This window comes from Lichenostomus cassidix, chromosome 1Aa (genome assembly GCF_008360975.1).
Source record: "Lichenostomus cassidix isolate B80296 chromosome 1Aa, HeHo_3.0, whole genome shotgun sequence".
Classification (NCBI taxonomy): Eukaryota; Metazoa; Chordata; class Aves; order Passeriformes; family Meliphagidae; genus Lichenostomus; species Lichenostomus cassidix.
In genome coordinates, this window is record NC_139480.1 from 2207784 (window position 1) to 2227998 (window position 20215).

The 20215-nt window shown below is 40.1% G+C and overlaps 1 protein-coding gene across 1 annotated transcript in view; it reads left to right on the plus strand.

Annotated features, from left to right (window-relative positions):
• CHCHD3 (coiled-coil-helix-coiled-coil-helix domain containing 3) overlaps window positions 1–20215 on the plus strand; it is a 124737-nt gene that overhangs the window by 92564 nt on the left and 11958 nt on the right. The window contains exon 6 of the mRNA XM_085081972.1: window positions 3698–3768. Coding sequence (XP_084938098.1) covers window positions 3698–3768 — 71 coding nt within the window. The remainder of the gene's footprint in view (window positions 1–3697; window positions 3769–20215) is intronic.

Consider the following 20215-nt stretch of genomic DNA (forward strand, 5'->3'; position numbering starts at 1 on the left):
AAAAAACCAGCTTCACCCCATTTTTAATAAAATAGTGCATATAGGTGAAGTATCTGTGTCGAAATTAAATGAGGGAATCTCAAGTTCTGCTGGCTCTTTTGATAATCTTTTATCAGCTTGGATGACACAGGAGCTTTCAGAACTTTGCCTGGCTGCAAATCTGAAGATTTTTCAGCCCAGACTAAAACATCTCCCTGTGCTTTGAGGTCCCCCATGCAGACAAAACAGTGACCTTCTGAGGAGCTCCAGGAATTTATTTTCTTACACAGACCTTTGAAATCAGAGCTGGCAGGAGAAATAATTTTTTCCTCTTATTCCTTCAGCTTTGAGAAGCTTCTGGTTCCTGCTTTTTTCCAGGGGGAATTATTTCAGTGGCAAATGTGGTGAAAACACTTCCACTCGTGGTCAGATCTGGTTTTTCTCTTCCTGACTTATGGCATCATTTATATTTTCTGTGCCTCTGTCTATGCATCAGGGCAGATTGGATGGATTTAGAACCAAAATTGAAATTCTCTTGGATTTCTCTTTCAGGCTGTGCTTCAGTTTGCTTTGAAGGTGGCTCTGGAAAAGACACCACTTTTTACTCTGTTTCATTGCGATATATTCATGATTTTTGGGCCAAAACCACTGGATTTGGGTTGGAATGGAACTTAAAAATCATCCAGCTCCACCCCCTGCAGTGGCAGGGACACCTTCCAAAATCCCAGATTGCTCCATCCCCATCCAGCCTGGCCTTGGACACCTCTAGGGATGGGAATAATAAATGTATATCTTTACCTGGAGATGGAGAAATGACATTACAGCACCATTTTTAATCTGTATTTAGGAAAATGACCACTGCACTTTTATCTGGAGGATTAGGGCAGACTTGGAAAACCAAACTTCATCTCTGGATTACGGAGAGTTTTATCTCTGAAAGAGAATCCGAGTGAGTTTCAAAGCCACCAAACACAGCACCCAACATCTCAGATAACAAATGATTCCTTGATAGCTCGGGTCTGCTGCAGGATTAAAACTTCTCGGCACACCTAGCAGCTCCGTTGATCACTTGAGCTGCAATTAAAAAGCAGAACGAGCGCACCAAAAAAAAATATTGTTTTTATGTCAGGAACGCTCCTTCATGCTTGAAAATGATAAAAAATTGCAATCGATCCTTACAACTGTTGTGTTCATCTTTATTGACCAGAGCCAAAGGAAGATAAATGGCAGCCCTGATAAGATCCTGGTAAATGTTGGCCTGGGAGGGGCCAGGGGGTGATGGAGAGCTATTCATCATCTCACCGGGGGCTAATCCCAAACCCATCGATCCCAATCCCCATCCCAGCACCCTCTGCATGGTTGGGATTGCTGAATTCCAGGGATTCACTGGGCTGAGGAGAATTCCTGTTTCGTTTGCTCTCCAGACCAATGATGATTTATGAAAAAATAAACGAGCTCCGGATCGGAGCGCGGAAACCTCGACGGGAGTGCAGATGGAGGATTAGGAGTGGCTCTGGCAGTGGGGAGTGCAGAGAGCTCTGTGCTCCTCCTGACCTCTGCCTGCAGTGCCTCTCAAACCATTTGTTATCATTTGTGGGGAAATATTAGCCCTGCAGGACAATTTTGCCCCAGCGAGGAGCTGGCGGTTTATTCACTGATTTTGGTACATTTTTTGAGTATATTTCAAGGTTATAATTCACGAGGAAGAAGCTTGGAAGGTGAAATCCTTAACTGGGAAGGGAAAATATTTTTATTTTCGTTCTTTTTTCTGGTTGGTGCTGCCTGTTTTGGGATTTCAGCAGTGGTTTTGCAGGAGTGGGCTCTGTTAGCTGCATTGCTCACAACGTGATAAATATTCCTCAGGACATGTTTTTTCTCACCCCCTGAGCACAGACCTGTGTCACCTGTGACTTTTATGGAAGAGTGATCTTTGCCATTGTTTTCCCCCCTAAAAAAATGTTTTCATCGTATTGCTCTTCCATACATCAAATGTCTGAAGTGAAACTGCTTCATTTGACCCAAAATTAAAATTGGAATGATGCTTCCCATGGAAAAAGGATCATGGCATTTTATGTTTGGAATGATGGAATAGTTTGGGTTGGAAGGGAATATAAAGAGGGACATTTTCCACTGTCCCAGGGTGTTCAGTCCTTATCCAGCCTGGCCTTGGCCATCCCAGGGATCCAGGGGCAGCCACAGCTTCTCTGGGAATTCCATCCCAGCCAGGAATTCCTAATTCCCAAGATCCCATCCATCCCTGCCCTCTGGCAGTGGGAAGCCATTCCCTGTGTCCTGTCCCTCCATGCCTTGTCCCCAGTCCCTCTGCAGCTCTCCTGGAGCTCCTTCAGGCCCTGGCGGGAGCTCTGAGCTCTCCCTGCATCCTTCCCTTCTCCTGAGTCATATTAAACATTTGAAAATTCAAAACCAATATCGAGGCATCAACAGCTCCAACCCATGGGATAAAACCCCAGGTTGTGAAAATGAGGATTCAGATGGTTTTGATGGAATCACACAGTGTGGGTTTGCCAGGATTTTATTGCCATGCTAACATCACTCCCTGGGATGCTGATGACTCAAAGCTACACAAGTTTTTTACAAGTGCCAGTTTCACCATTTTTGCCTCTCCATGCCCTGTCTGCACCAATATTCAGAGAAAAAACAGTTCCAGAGAAGTTTTGAGCTGCTTTCCCTTCCCTTCCTCCCTCCAGCTGGGCAGCCAGGTGCCTTGGTTATTCCAGCTGAGGTCCAGCTGTGCTGAGGCTATAAAAACCTCCTGAAAAATGCCACTGATGTGTTATTCAGACACGAAGCATCACAACCTTGCAGGGATTTGTCTCAGGCTGGAGGATCACAGAATTCTTTAGGCTGGAAAAGACCTTTAAGATCATCAAATCCAACCATTCCCAGCACTGCCTCATGTCCCCAAGTGCCACATCCACATGGCTTTAAATCCCTCCAGGGATGGATGAGGATTCCACCCTGCCCTGGGCAGCTCTGCCAGGCTGGAAAGTCTTTTTGGGAAAAACATTTTTCCTAAAATCCAATCTAAATGCATCTCTGGAGCCTTGCAGGAAGTGGATGAAATTCCACAATTTACAGAGAGAAAAGTTCTGTTGCTCTGTGCTTTGGAAATGAATGATTTTGTAGAACTGAGTGAAAGCCATTCCTGGGTTTTGGGGAAGTTTAATTTAATTTAAAAATTAAAATTAGCAACTGATCAAAGTGACCTGGGAGTTTGGAATATTCCAATATCTCCTTAGAGGGACATCTTTAAGGCAAAGAGCAAAAGGGAAAGTGGAGCAATAGTTGATTTGTTGTGTGACTTTGAGGATCACCTGGGAGGCAGGAGGGGAGTTGTGTGTGAGTAACAAAAAGAAGGAAAAAAATCTGTATTTTGAGTTTAATTTCTGAGGAAGAAGTGTCAAAGACTCCAGGAACACCTTGTGCTAAATGAGGGATTCTTACCCTGTGTTCCTTTAGAGTTTCCTCACCAAGAGCCATTTGTTTTGCATAATCAAGACACACTTATTTTTAAAAAAAAACACTCCCAAAATAAGTAATTTCTGAAACTTTGTTATTTTGTGGTTAGATTTTGGGGATTTTTTTCCTAAACAAATGGATGAATCACCCAAATTAGCTTTATTTGCAAGATATTAGCATGCCTGTAAATGCTATTAACTGAAATCTGATTTATTTTGGTTTTTTTTTCTTTTTCCAGAGTGCCCAATTCTACAAAGTCACCACTGAGCAATACCAAAAAGCTGCTGATGAAGTCTCAGCTCGTTTCAAGTGAGTCCTTTCTGGTTTTTTTCCTGCCAGCTGAAGGAGTTTTTACCCACATTAAAATGCACAATAATTCCTCCCTCACTGATCCTATCAGTCCCTGTGGTTGTTAAAAGGAGGGAATTTGGGGGAATTTGGATAGCAATGCATAGGAACCATAAACTGCATAGAAATAGGATGAACTCTTGGTATAAATGTATTAGAAATTATAGTATTATAAATTATAGTGTCTAGTATAGTGTATAGTATAGTATAAATTAATAAATGTATACATTTATTAATTTCTAGTTAATAAGGAGCCTGGAAATATTCCAAAAATAGATTCCTTTCTCTGGTGGAGCACCAAAAATCCCAACTTTGCATCACAATGGGATCCACATGAGGGGAAGGATTTAAATGAAGAATTTCACTCTGCCCCTCCACGGTGAAGGTCAAATTAAATAATTTTTATTAGTCCTGGAGAAAGTTAAATGAAGATCTGGTAATTGATGGATCAAAGTGACAGTGACCCTTAGCCTTGGACTCAGCAGGCAGGAGGGTCCATTTATCATGTTAGTGAGGATACAGAACTTTCCACAACCTCAATTTTCTCCCCTAACCCAGAAATGCTGCAGAAAATGAATTATTCTGCGGTGATGTTTGGATTTGCAGAGGGATTTTCTTCTGGGTTTGTGTTTTGGTTTGATTTTTCATGAGCAGGGAAGAGAAAAGTCCTTTCTGAGCTGCTGATCATGATACAAATAAAAATTTAAACTAGAAGAAAAACACATTTTTATCTCTTAATAGCAGGAATTGCTGAATATTCTCTGGTGGATATATCAAATTCTTGTCCTGGTTAATGGTGCAGAGTGTGCTGAGCACTAAATCCATCTTTCCCTTCAACAAGAGGGACAGGATGAGCATTGATCAAGATTTAAGCATAATTTGGGGTTTTTGTTCCATTATATCTGGAAATCCAGGTAGGTTGGGATAAGATTCTCCTCCCTTTGTTTCGCTGGGATATTTTCAGCTTTTTTAATCAAACGATTGCCTCATTTCGCTTTCATGATTCCAAAAGGAGGTTTTGTTGGGATTTGAGGTATTTCTGTGGTCAGAGGTGGGAAATGGGTTTGGGATTTGGTTTTTCCCTCCTGATAGATAAACAATTTCCTGAGGAAATCAAATACTTTGGGTTCGTTTTTTTCCCCAAATGGAGCTGATTGATGGAGCAGCACTGAACATCACAGAATTTTCAGAAAAGCATTTTAAAGGGTGGTTCAGTCTAACTGCAGAAATCAAGGAATATTTACTGAGGAGGATTTGGAATCACTTTCCTGACACTTGATGGGATTGGACTTCTCTTAATTTTCTAGAAACTCAAGGTATCAATTGAAAAACTGAAGTTATCAATTGAAATCATCCATTTGACTGCTCTGTTACAGCAGCACTGCAAGTTTCCTAAAAATTATTTGGAATTTGGTGCATCCAGTATTGGTCCATTGCCCTGAAAGAAAACAAAAGGAAAAAAAACCCAGAATTTTCAGAAAAGCATTTTAAAAGGTGGTTCAGTGTAACTGCAGAAATCAAGGAATATTTACTGAGGAGGATTTGGAATCACATTCCTGACACTTGATGGGGTTGGACTTCTCTTAATTTTCTAGAAACTAAAGGTATCAATTGAAAAACTGAAGTTCTCAATTGAAATCATCCATTTGACTGCTCTGTTACAGCAGCACTGCAAGTTTCCTAAAAATTATTTGGAATTTGGTGCATCCAGTATTGGCCCATTGCCCTGAGAGAAAACAAAAGGAAAAAAAACCAGAATTTTCAGAAAAGCATTTTAAAAGGTGTTTCAGTCTAACTGCAGAAATCAAGGAATATTTACTGAGGAGGATTTGGAATCACATTCCTGACACTTGATGGGATTGGACTTCTCTTAATTTTCTAGAAACTCAAGGTATAAACTGAAAAACTAAAGTTATCAAGTGAAATCATCCGTCTGACTGCTCTGTTACAGCAGCACTGCAATTGCTGTGCTGCTTTTGCACTGCAAATTTCCCAAAAATTATTTGGAATTTGGTGCATCCAGTATTGGCCCATTGCCCTGAAAGAAAACAAAAGGAAAAAAAACCAGAATTTTCAGAAAAGCATTTTAAAAGGTGTTTCAGTCTAACTGCAGAAATCAAGGAATATTTACTGAGGAGGATTTGGAATCTCATTCCTGACACTTGATGGGGTTGGACTTCTCTTAATTTTCTGGAAACTAAAGGTATAAATTGACAAACTGAAGTTATCAATTGAAATCATCCATTTGACTGCTCTGTTACAGCAGCACTGCAATTGCTGTGCTGCTTTTGCACTGCAAATTTCCCAGAAATTATTTGGAATTTGGTGCATCCAGTATTGGTCCATTGCCTTGAAAGAAAACAAAAGGAAAAAAATAAAACCAAACCAGGAAATAAAAAAGTGCCTGAAATATGCACATAACTTGTGGCAGACTTGATGTGTGAAGTACCAACATTACCTCCTCATTTAAAGTTTTTTTTTCCTTCCATAAAACCCTTTTAAACCTCTTTTTTTTTACCGAAGGTTTCAATCCAGGAGCTGTTATTTCATCGCTGCCTCTTTTGTGAAAAGGCTGATGGATAAATGAGGAATGATTTAGTGAGACCTAAAGATGCTCTCTGGGTGTCACCAGGCACTTCTCATGTGCAGTTTAATTGCACGTGAGGATTGAGAGGACAGAGGCTCCAGGGGTGTTTAAAGAGTTGTTTAATTGGCTGTAAAAAAGAAGAATTAAATCAGGTTGAGCTGCTGTATTTTGTTAATGCACAGAGCCATGTGCTGCCTGTGATTTCGGGTTGCAAGTGCAAGATTAATGGAGCTAATTGTGGTGTTATTAGCAAATAGTCTGACTTTATTTTGGGGCATGGCTGGAATTAGGCACCCAGTTTTAGTGATATAACTTGAATTTCTTCCACTTTTTAAGCTGCATCTCCTCCAAGAGTGAGAAGTAGGTGGTGTTGTTATATATTAAATATTCCCTGGATTTTCCTTCCTCCATTTAATCGCTGTGCCTTCATCAGTCTTTAGGGATAATTAACCCCATTAAAAGGGGAGGGAAAAATCCAAATATCCCACATGGATTCCTATCAGAGACCTGGCAGCTCTTGTGCCTGCAGCTCCTCTTGCTGCCTGCATCACCCTGATATTCCAAATATCCCTGACAAATGTTCCCTCTCCACCAAATCCCTGATTCTCGTGGATCAATTCGGGGAATTACCAAACGCCTCATCTCTTTAAGACCCTCCTTGCCATTGATCAAACCCTGAGCTGAGGCGGTTCAGGCAGTTCCTGCCGTCCCCAAATCACATTAAAACCACATTATAGGGCCAGGCTGCCCCTCCTCACACCACAGCCCTGTTCCCACAGCTCCATTAGAACCCCAATTATCCCATTAGGGAGATGACTCTGTCCTAATGAGAAGTTGACACAAGAAGAGAAGAATGCAGCGTTGCAGGAAGAGGATTTGGGCGAGGATTTGAACTTTTTCCTAATCAAATTCTCTCCCCTTTTGTTTTGTGGGGTTGTTTTTTTTTTTTTTTCCTTAATTTGAAGGGCTGGGAGGGGGAAATTCAGCAGCTGCCTTGGTGACAGTTGATTCCCAGTGGTGTCTGGAGCTGAGGAACATCTTCATTATTCATTTGAGGAGCAGAGAGAGGGCAAAGCCAGCCTAAAATAAATGTTTTTCTCTTCTGTCGGTTTTGATTTCTGGTGGTGTATTTAGAATTCATAGCTGTGCATTAGTTTTTTTTCCTAAATATTCTGCCATTCCTCCCCTGCTCTTGGAATTTCCTGCTCATGGAATTGCTTCTTGCTGCTGCTTTTTTTTGGGCAAAAACTTAATCCCAAGATGACCAAACTGATGGGGATTGATCAATTTGGTGATGGGATTTTCCCCAATAATGGAATTAATTAATGGAATTAATTCCCCAAAGTTTGCTTTGACACTGAGTGTTGTAATCCAGAGGATCCTTTGCATCATCTGAAAGTTTTGGGTGTTTATTCTGAATCTCAGATTTTTGGGGAGTTTAATCCCTTTATTATGAGCCTTTTGGACATGACTCCAGCAATTCCCATAGAATGAACAGGAATAAATGACAAATCATCAACATCATGTCTTCTTTTAATTAGGATTTCTGTATCACAAAACCTCCTTCATCAATGTTTACTGAAAATAGAATTTAAGGCATTTTTATCATCAGAAAATCAGAGTGGTTTGGGCTGGAAAAGACTTGAAGGATCATCCAGTTCCACCCCTGCCAAGGACAGGAAGTTCCACATGAAATTCTGTTTGATGCTCAGCTGTGAATATTTGGAATATTAGCAATATTTCCTTTGTGTTCTGCCTGATGTTGCTGTGAACTGTGAAGCTGAGAAGGTAATGAAATCCCATTGAATGAACAACAGCAGCACTGTGATATTCAGATATAATTGTCTCACAAAGCAGTGGTGCCAATCCTCTGGACAGTGAGGGGAAAAAAAAGCAGGATGGAGAGAAAATCAGCTTTTTATTGATGACATTGGACTGAGTCCAGGGAAGTGTGGCTTTATTTCCCTGTCCTCATTACCTTCCTGATGTTGGGGCACATATGGGGACTTGTGAAAGACTCTTCTTCACTATAAATTAAGAATATTGATAGTTTCTTAATGCAAATAGCCTCAGTAGCCATCAAGTTCCCCTCACATCCCCCTGTAACACAGAAATCCTTGTTGCAGAGAGCCAGGCAAAGGATTTGTGCTTTATTTCTGCTTGTCCAGATCCAAACTTGCAGTTGGTGGCAGTTCCTTTTGTGCCCTAAATAACATCATTGATTCCCAGAATGGTTTGGGTTGGAAGGAACCTTAAAGCTCATCCAGTGTCACCTTCAGCCCATCCAGCCTGGCCCTGAATTAACATCAGCAGCTTTGAAAAACTAAAATTAAAAGTCAGATTATCACTTATTTCTGAACACCTACATTTTATTTTTTCTGTTGTTTCAATAACAGAAAATAGGAAACTACTAAAAATCCTTTCTGCCTGTAGTGAAGCTCCTTTTGCTCAGCCAAGTGAGCTCTGCACAGAAACATCCTGAATTCTCTTTTTTCTCTTACAAATACAGCAAATATTGGTGGTGCTTTGTCAGGAAGGAATCACTGGAGGATTGTTTGCTGGTGATATCCTTGATTTTTTGTCCCATTTTATGGCTGGAGATGATGATCCCAAGTTACTCCTGACATCCCTTAGAGAGCTGTGAGCTGTTGGTAAATAATTCTGGAAATGAAAGGATTAAATACCACAACTCAGCTCAACCACTGAGCTTTTCTCAGCAACAGAGGACCTCAAAGGTCTCATTTCTCTTTCTACTCCTGCACCTCCTCACACTCAGTGAGTTTTTTAAAGTGCTTCAGGCTGGAGGTTCTGATCTCAAACCCATTTCACTCCACAAGCCAAGTGTATCTGCATTTTCCAGCATGGAAATGATGTTGTCACTCCTTTTAGCTTGAAACCAATCCTGATTCTGAGTGCACAGAGCTGCTTCAGGCAGGAAGAGAATTGGGAAAGAGATTTGAAGGAATCTTGCCAGAATCTGTTGTTTGTATGCACATCCAACTCCTGCTCCTTTTGAATAAACTTAATTTTTTGCTCAGTTCCTTCAGCCAGGGAAGTCCTCACTCAAGGAATTTTTCCACTTCTTTGGAAAGTCCTCTCTCAAGGAATCTGTTGGATTTTCCACTGCTTTGGAAAGTCCTCTCTCAAGGAATCTGCTGGATTTTCCACTGCTTTGGAAAGTCCTCTCTCAAGGAATTTTTCCACTGCTTTGGAAAGTCCTCTCTCAAGGAATCTCTTGGATTTTCCTCTTTTTCCAAGATATTGTGCTTTGACCCAGAGACCTTAAAATCGTCCAATTCCAACTTCAGGAGAGGACTTGGCTGGGCAGCAGTTCCTCTGTCTCAGATTATAGATTTCTCTGCATTTCCAAACAAATAAGAGAATCCTCTGACCATTCTCCAGTTCCCTGGAATCTCAGAATTCCCCAAAGCCATTCCTCAGTGTGTTTACCTGCGATTGTCACTTCACACAGGACAACTTTGGTTTTTCCCTGCAGCAAGGCAGATATTTAACTTGCTCCCTTTGATCAGTGCAGTCCATGAGGAGCGAAGGTGCTCAGCAGGATGAAATATTAATTTCACTGGGGCTGGATGCAGATTCATCCTGAAGGAAGTGGGAGCAGGGGAGGCTGGTGGAATATCTGTGTGTTTTTCTGCAGCTCAGAGTTGTGAGTTTGGATTTCCATTGAGATCTCTGAGCTCTGGTGGGAAATTTAAACGTGTTTGTTTGGTCAGAAAGCAGGACTGAAGCGCTCACTGTGGTTTTTGGGAGTTACATTAACTTTTAAAAGCCATTGTTCAAAATTTAGCTGGCACATTAATGAAGAGGGCAAAGCAATTCTTTCCATGTTTGGCATAATTTTTTTTTTCTTTCTTTCTTTCCCTTTCTAGAAATCATGGATACATTCATTAAATCTCCCCTCAGGCAGTTTTTCACACAGTGAGATCTTTTACTGTCTATAATGGAGAAAGCAATCTTAAAAAAATTAATGTTTTTTTAAAGCACCAAGTCAGAAGTAGATTTTTTTAAAAATATGAATTAATACATAAAATAACAAAAAGATTTTCTGGGAGGTGGGACAGGTAGAGGAGGATAGTTATTGTGGGATATTGTTGTGGGGGGATAACTTCGTAGGATATAGTGGGATAACTGTGTAGGATATAGTTATTATAATATATAGGTATTGGATAGTATTATTATAGTATATAGGTATTATATTATTATAGTATATGGGTATTATATATTATATTATTATAGTATGTAGGTATTATTATAGGTAATATATATGATATTATTATAGTATATAGGTACTATTATTATAGTATATAGGTATTATAGGTAATTTCAATTTATCTTCTAATATTGTTTTTATTTTAATTTCTTATTGTTCTTATTTTCCTCTTTGCCAAGAGCAGTCTAAATTGAGTCTAACACCAGATTTGGATCAGGTCTGGAATTCCCAACAACTCCTTTATTTTCCACCACCAGTGGGATAACTATGTAGGATACAGTGGGATAACCATGTGGGAACACTTGCCTGTGGTGGGAGAGTTGGAACTCAATGATCTTGATGTTCTCAAAGGTCTTTTCCACCCCAAACCAATCTGTGATTTTATCATCTGAAGGTCCTTTTCCTGTTCAGGTGGATGTGTTGGAAGGGAAACCACACTCCAGCCACCTCTGCTTTTCTGTGTTTGCTTACAGAGAAATACTCTGTCATTTTCTAGACTTCCCTGTGAAAGCAAGAGAGTGAAAAGAGAAAGTGAAATATTCAGTCATTTTCTAGACTTTCCTGTGAAAACAAGAGAGTGAAAAGCAAGAGAGGTAAAAGAGAAAGTGAAATACTCAGTCATTTTCTAGACTTTCCTGTGAAAGCAAGAGAGTGAAAAGAGAAAGTGAAATATTCAGTCATTTTCTAGACTTCCCTGTGAAAACAAGAGAGGTAAAAGAGAAAGTGAAATAGTCATTTTCTAGGCTTCCCTGTGAAAACAAGAGAGTGAAAAGCAAGAGGGTGAAAAGCAAGAGAGTGAAAAGAGAAAGTGAAATATTCAGTCATTTTCTAGACTTCCCTATGAAAGCAAGAGGGTGAAAACAAGAGAGTGAAAAGCAAGAGAGGTAAAAGAGAAAGTGAAATATTCAGTCATTTTCTAGACTCTCCTGTGAAAGCAAGAGAGTGAAACTCTGCCTTCACACCTCCAGTGAAACTGGTGAGTTCCTCCTGTGCTGTGCTGGGATTCAGCCCAATCCTGGGAAAACGGATGGATGTTCTCATTAGGGACAGCCCTCAGGTTTGGGAGTTTTTCCCAAGGAATGTTTCTCCTCCCAGCGTGTTTGGCACTCCAGGCTCCATCTGGCTGCCTGCTCCCTCCCCAGGTTTATTCCAAACACAAAATAAAGCCTCTTGTTTTAATACATGCAGCGTCCTTGGTTGGGATTTCCTCCAAAACACTGATTTCCCAATTACAGCATTAAAGCTGGGAAGGTTAAACCCCCCAGCATCTCTTTTTTGTTATTAATTTGTTCTGTATTTCATAATCTTCCGTGGCTGAGATTTACAAATACCTTTGCTGAGGATGTTTTTAATGAGGCCAAGCCATCTGTAGGATCAAATCCTACAAATCCACTTGGGGAGCTCAACAGCAGCAAACCTCCCTTTGGAGAAGGAGGAATATTTCCCAGAGCTGGTGGTTTGATTTTTTTTTGTAAGGAGAATTCACCAATTCCTGGCTATGGGGTGAAGAATGAATTACCAATGATCTTAGATAAAATTTCACATATTGGGAGCTCATCCTGTTAATCCCCAACTCTGTCCCCAGACAGGAAATGGGTGGAAAAGCCCCAGTGAGGTTTGTAAAATGAGTTTTTAGGTGTTTTTATAAAGGGGTTAAATCTTAGGATCACAGAATGGTTTGGAAGAGACATTAAAGGGGATCCAATTCCAACTCCTTCCACTCCACCAACTCCTTCCAGCCTGACCCTGAACACTTCCAGGGAATTTCCAGGGAAATGTTAAACTCTCTTGATACCTCCTGGTTTACATCAGATGAGTTTAAAAAGAAAATTTTAAGTGCTTGGGAATAAAAATTGTTAGTTGGAATGGAGAATGGTGCCATCTGGCAGGTGTGTTGTACCTGCCTTACTCTGTTCCTGAAAGGTAAAATGGTATTAAAATCCTAAATGCCATAAAAAATATTTATTTTTTTCTGCTATGGGAAATAGGTGAGATTTTAGGAGAGCAGGCAGGATGTAAAAGCTGCTTCTCTGAGCAGAGCTACGCTGGTAATTGCAATTTCTCTTCCAATATTGTTTTTATTTTAATTTTTTTAATTGTTTTTATTTTCCTCTTCGCCCAGAGCAACCTAAATTGAGGTGAATCTCAACCAGATTTGGATCAGGTCTGCAATTCCCAACAACTCCTTTATCTTCCACCACCAGTTGCTGTTGCCTTTCCATTTTTAAAATAATTCCACATTCTCAAACATTGCAGTCCTGCCTGGGATTAATGATTTTTTTTGGGGATTACAATGCCAACAAATCACCTGCATAATGGAAATTTAGCTTTAATTGGCTAAATTTTGGCTTTAATTTAATTTAATTTAATTTTGGCTTTAATTAGTCCATCTCTGCACTGCTTTTATATCTGTTTTTTATATCCACCTGGATAGTGGGACACCAGTGGGATCCCTTAGGGTTGTGTCCAGAATCAGAGGGACAATAATTCAGGGATTAATTAAGGGGTTAATTAATCACTGCCATTTTTTACTTCCTGATATATTTTTTTAATTCAGTGAATTGATTTGAGTCTCATTTACAGTAAGAAGCTTTTAAGTAAACTCAAGCAGTGATATTTTGGTTTTATTTGTTGATCTTGGCTGGAGCATTTCCAAGATAATTTGGTTTTTCTTTTTTAACCACAATTTCATTCCTTAAGCTGTTCTATTCCCCAGGAGTTCACCAAAATGTAGTTTTTCACACAACAGCAAAAATCTTCCTCTCATGAGCTTTACTTCTTCTTTCTACCCTAAAATTTCCAGGATTTATCAATTTTTTTCCTTTGGTCAGGGAAAATTTGTAGTTTTTGACAACTGAATTATAGACAGGAGTTGCCTTTTATAAATATGACCATTTTGAAATTATTTCCCAAGAGATACCAAACCTTGACCAAAAAAAAACCCAACAAACCACCCACCCAAACACCAAAAAAAACAAAACAAAAAAAACAAAAAAAAAAAAAACAAAAAAAAAAAAAAAAAAATTCCTTTCTTATTTTAGCTGGAAATTTCCAGTTTTTCCCTTAGCTTTCCTAATGAGCATCTCTAAAAAAAGACTGTGAAAATCAATTAATTTTGGATAAATTCATTTATTTAATAATAATTTAAATTTTTAAAATTTCATATTTAAATAATTAATTATTTATTATTAACAAATAATAAATTTACAAAACAAAAAAAATTCCTTTCTTATTTTAGCTGGAAATTTCCAGTTTTTCCCTTAGCTTTCCTAATGGGCATCTCTAAAAAAGGCTGTGAAAAATCAATTCATTTTGGATAAATTCATTTATTTAATAATAATTTAAATTTTTAAAATTTCATATTTAAATAATTAATTATTTATTCATTCATTTCATGGTATTACTCTGCCATGGATGGAGCTAAAGGTTATCCAGGGTGCTTGGAAGGACTCAGATCCAACCAAATCCAACCTCCCTTGGCAGAAAAATTCAAGTTTAATTTATTTCCCTTCAAACGTTATGCTGTCATTTGATCTTCGTCCTTTACAGGATTTTTTTTCCCTGATATTCTGCCTGTATTTTCTTCAAATTTTGTCCTTTTATTCTCAGTACTCCTCGATGCAAAATACTGAATTATTTTCTGAGCGCTTTGTTTGATTCTGTCAGTGGCTTTTTGGGAGCAAAATGCATATATTGGACATGAAATTTTTGGCTTAAAAGCAAATTTTTTAAGCTTTTTACAATGTTTGGTGAATGCATTTCCCAATTTTCTTGAGCTTGAGCTTTGTTCTGAAGCAAATGAACTCTTCCTGCTGGTTTTTAGAGAGGATTTGTGAACTATTTGTGGTTTGCTTTGGCATTTTTGGTTTTTATAGATGTGACCTGAGTTTTATATTCCCTGGAAGCACAAAAAGCACATCATCTTCTGTCCCTAAAAGAGGATAAAAGGACACAAATTTTTTCCTGCTCTGTAGGAAAAACATTTATGAAAAATTAGGAAAAATTTTTCCCCAAGGGTTGTTTATGGAGCAGTTAAGTGTTAGTTATCCGAGAGATCCAGAGGCTCTCAAATTGAAATTGCAAAACTTGTCAATGCTTAAAACCTAAATAATTATAATTACACACTTTGTCTCACTGTCCTTTGCCTTCCCATCCATCTGCCTGGGATATTAAACCCAAGAATATCCTGAAACATTTAAATCCAACAATATCCTGAAATATTTAAAGCCCACCTTTAAGCCTGAGGAAAGGAACTGAGCAAAATAAACTAAATAAAATAAAATTAAATTGTGTGTCTCAAAGGACAACACTGGAGTGCCCTATGTGTGGCTGTTAAGTCATTGTAGATATTAAAAAAAAAAGAGGTTTATGGATAAATTCAGTGTCAAATTGAGGCATTTCAGCAGTTTTTCTCTACTAAGGGCAGCCACAGCTTCTCTGGGAATTCCATCCCAGCCAGGAATTCCTAATTCCCAAGATCCCATCCATCCCTGCCCTCTGGCAGTGGGAAGCCATTCCCTGTGTCCTGTCCCTCCATGCCTTGTCCCCAGTCCCTCTGCAGCTCTCCTGGAGCTCCTTCAGGCCCTGGAAAATACAAATTAATCCACATCAGGTCTCCTTTCTCCCCTTTCAGAGAGTGTGTGTGCTACTGAAATAAGTTTATTTCCTTACTGAAATAAGTTTATTACTTCTTTAATAAACTAATAATGAATAAGTTGATTAATTCTGGCAGATTCTGAGTTCAGTGCTTGAGTATCAAAACCCTCAGTCCCACAGATCTCTGCTCAAAGGAATGACCAAAATACTGATAATTTCCACCTCTTGCTGCAAGGAATGACCGAAATACGGATAATTTCCAATGACCAAAATACTGATAATTTGGAATGACCAAAATACTGATAATTTGGAATGACCGAAATACGGATAATTTCCAATGACCAAAACACTGATAATTTCCACCTCTTGCTGCAAGGAATGACCAAAATACGGATAATTTCCAATGACTAAAATACTGATAATTTCTACTTCTTGCTGCAAGGAGTGACCAAAATACTGATAATTTCCAATGACCAAAACACTGATAATTTCCACTTCTTGCTGCAGCTCCCTGAACACAACCCACATTTTCCTGGGATCTCTTATTTTCTGTATGAAAATCATATCACAATCCACATTCTTCAAGCCAGAAGGGGAATCATTTTATCCTACATTGAAAAAAACCATGAGAAAAGCAGTTATTCCTTACAAACTTCCCTTAACTTCTCTGAATTCCCAAGCCATTTAGGATCCCCATTAATGCACTGAGTTGCTCCTGTGAATGCATTAGGGCCAGAGCTGGGCTAATATGGAATATTCCTGCTGCATCATGGACATTTTTATGATGATTGATCCCAGCCAGGGCTCGGTGGTAACTTTTATTTTCAAACAGGCTACGGGAAAAGCTGCCTGCTCTTGCTGGGGTTTTGATTTATGGAAAGAAAAAAGAACATCCCATAAAGCAGCTCTGTTGGCAGGAGCATTGCAGAGCTGGGTTGTGAGTAAAGTAAATAATAACTGACTGGAATTATGTGCATTATTGTCTCTCTGAGCTCGCTGTACCTTTTTTTGGGGTTTTTTTTTTGGACTTATTCCCAGCTCAGCTTTAAAGTGGACTCACCTTTGTCACGGAGTGGGATGAACCTGAGGAAATCCTGCTGCTTTCTCCCCAAAAATGCCTTTTTTTTTAAATTTTTGTGCCTAGGAATGAAAGAGGGCATTGAAATGGTATCTTCTTGCTCAGGTGATGCCAGGAGGAGGAGGAGGAGGAGGAAGAGGAGGAGGAGGAGGAAAAGTCTGCAGGGAACAAAATGCTGTTTCTCTCACAATTTCCATCACAATTTCCCCTAAATCATACCTGTTCTCCTGTGAGGCTTATTTCAGGCTGTTCTATTTAGACCCCTTAAAAACAACCCCAAAAATCCACCCCCAAAAAAACCCCAAAAATGATGATGGCAAAGATCACCATTTCCATCTGTGGATGGAAAGAACTATTTTCCTTCTCCCAGCCTTTGTGACGAGTTGAGCCTCAGCAGCAGCAAGTGGAATTCTTCAGTCAGCAGCAATTAGCAGGAAAAATTCAGTGAGAACCAATTGAAATCGAGGGGCACGACCTGAACTGGGAGAAATGTGAGTGGTTAATCTAAACTTTGTCAAACTTGAGCTGCTTGAACTTCAAGGCATCTCTCTACCAAACTGCCTGAAGACCTGGGCAAAAAGAAATAAAAACTTGAAAATCATCTGTGCTCAAGGTTATAAAACACAGGAATGACTTTCTTGGTGAAGTTGTGTTCAATAAGTCGGTGTTTAATTAATGCTGAGTGGGTGAGGAGAGAGCTCTGGAACGGCTTTGTGGGTTGACATTGAGGTTTCCATCAGCACCTTCTGCTGGGAACTGCTCTGCTGGTGTCCTCAGGGAGTCAGGGGATGGTTTGGGTTGGAGGAGAAATTCCAGAGCATCCAGTGCCACCCCTGCTGTGCCCAGGGACACTTTCCATGTCCCAGTTTGCTCCCAGCCCTGTCCAGCCTGGCCTTGGCCATCCCAGGGATCCAGGGGCAGCCACAGCTTCTCTGGGAATTCCATCCCAGCCAGGAATTCCTAATTCCCAAGATCCCATCCATTGTTGGGGAAGGTGAAATAGGAGAGCCTTATAAATATGATTACCTGACAAAAGATGCTGAGAATATGGAGATTGAGATGCAGACAAGCTTTGAGTTACCAAACCCCAGTTACTGAACAACTAGAAAACAATGGTTTGGCCAACTGGAGGTTATCAATCCCCTCTGGATGGAACAATCCCCTCTGCCTGCAGACAGTCCAAGGGTCAGAGCAGAGCCTGCCTGATGGCAGAGGGGCCAAAAAGGAGTTTTTAGGGTTTAAAATACAACCCAATATGGTAATGGGATGATTCTTATAGGTTGTGTGTAAATGTTGTAGGGTTTGGAGCTTGTTCTAGATTAGTCAATGAGAATTAGAATATTCAACACAGAAGATGATTTATTGTATTGTAAATGGCGACCAGGAATCTTTTCTTTTCTCTCTCACTCTTCTCTGCCCTGCTCTGGGCTGTGTCTGGCAGCCCCTGGCAGCTCTCCTACACCCACCCATGGGGTTTATTTATTTATTTCACAACAAACCCCATGCTCTAAACCCTGACTGCAGAGATCTTTCATCTGTGTCCCGACCGTCCAAAACCGACAGACCCTCTAATCCTAGTGTCTCCATTCATACAATCCATCCCTGCCCTCTGGTAGTGGGAAGCCATTCCCTGTGTCCTGTCCCTCCATGCCTTGTCCCCAGTCCCTCTGCAGCTCTCCTGGAGCTCCTTCAGGCCCTGGCAGGAGCTCTGAGCTCTCCCTGCATCCTTCCCTTCTCCAGGGCAACATTCCCAGCTCTCCCAGCCTGCCTCCAGAGCAGAGGAGCTCCAGCCCCTCTTTGTTGTGTCTTACAACAGCCTGAGGGGAACCCCCACCAATAGGCAGTGAAAAATTATGACTTGAAGAATATTTTGAAACAATTAAAATACTAAAAAATGTGAATATTATCATTTACAGCTCATCTCTCCAGCTCCAGTTCCTGATCTGCTCCCAGTGGGAGGTGAATTTTCCCTACTCAGACGCCAAAAAGGATGTTGAGGGCATTATGTTTTAATGTTTCTGCCACACAGTGTACAAGCACATTAAAGCTAAGATATATTGGGTCAAGGTCCACTAGCCACTCATTGTCAGCATGTTCTCTGTGGGATTATTGTTCTTTGTTGGAGTTGATGACACTTTATTATTGTTGTTGCTGCAGCCCAGCTGATTGTATTTCATGGAAACAGCGGCTTGGCCTCCTCCCACTCCAAGACCTGGGGATTCACACCCAGCCTCTGTGGCTTAGCAGAGTGAATCCAAGCCTGTTCTCTTAAACAACTTCACGCCCCAAATGAAAAATTGGCATTTATTCTGCTATCTCTTCAGATTACGACCTTCAGTTCCCTCGAGTAATCGCCACCCGCGGGAGCGGCGGTGCTTGAAGGGTTGAGCTGGTGATTGCTTTTCCTGGACGCTGCTCCTGCCCAGAACATCTTTTATTTTTGTGGTCAGTTAACAGGGTTTGGGGGGCCTTTTATAGCTGCAGAGAATAGTTAAATATATATTGCTCTGGAGAGTCATATTTGGATAATAATGTGCCGCGAGTTAGTGTCTCGTGGCGCTTTGTGTGGAGTGCTGCAGTTGACCTTTGCTGGAGAGGAGAAAAGTGGCTGCTGGTTAGAACATATTATTTAACACCTTTATAAAGGCAAAACCGGTTGGTTTGGGTTTTTTTTTTTTTGGTTTAAAGCTCAGTGAAGGTTTTTTATCACCACCATTTGGGGACGATGGTGTCACTCGTGCCTTTACAAAGCCTGCAGTGAGTTGTAGCTCTTGGGAAATAAGTGGCAGCAATAAATCCAGAATGTGCTTTGCTGCCCTGGGTTTGGTTTATGCTGCTCATTTGGGCCTGTCTGTATTTTTTATAATTTTTTTTGTGTGTCTGTGTGCTTTACACACACAGTGATGGGATATTACTGTGGGAAAATTAATGTAGGGACAGGGATAGCACTGAAATGGATAATTGAAGTGGATGAAATGATATATTTTTTCCACCTTCATGTAAAAGCAGGTTTCAAACTGTTGCAGAACTATTTTTTTCCTTTAAAAATTAGAAATACTGAGGTTTAATATAGCATGCAATGGTAGTTAATATATCCAAAACTGGCATCAGCCAGTTCTGTCAGAAATATCAGCAAAGCATCAATTCAGTCTCCCAGAGCCTGATCTGCTTTTCCATGAGCTGGAGCTGAGGGGAGCCTTGATTCCTTTTTCTTCCCCAAACCTCCACAAACCTCCTCCAAATTCCTTATTAGGAGTAAATAGTAAGGAATTCTAGCACATGGAGCTGTTTGCAATGATGATCCTTGACTTGTGTTCTCCTAAACAGCCAAGTGGAATCTTGCCAGTCTTCATTAAATAAATTTTTTTTTCTTTTTTTTTTGGATGGAGTAAGGCTGAGCTCGAGTGATACCACATGCAAGCTCTAAAAATAATTTGTGATCTGGGTTTACACGATGAGGTTTGAAAGGCAAATCACATAATTGTGGAATTGGAGGGGTTGGCTCTGTCCACACTGAAAAAATCAGACTCTGCTGCTGGGAAGAGTTTGAATTTTGCCCTGACCAGAGCTGGAAAATCATTCTTTGTCTCTGAACTGTCAAAATTAGGAATTGGTTTGGATCTATGCAAGCCCAAGAAGTATTTTTATATATTTTTTCTATATATAGCATATAGGTACTACAAAATATTCCACAGAGCTAAAACTGCTCCTCCTCGAGTTCCTTCTAATTAAAGACTGCAGTTGCTAATTTATCTTCCCTACTCTCTAGCAGCATCCATGCCCCTGTTAGAAGGAATTTGTATCACTGGGATTGTTTATTTTAGCATCCTGCTATTCACTAAAATCTGTCCCTTGAGCTAAAAAGAAATGTGCATCCGAAATTTGGGGAATTCCCTGTGCAGCTGCAGGAACCAGC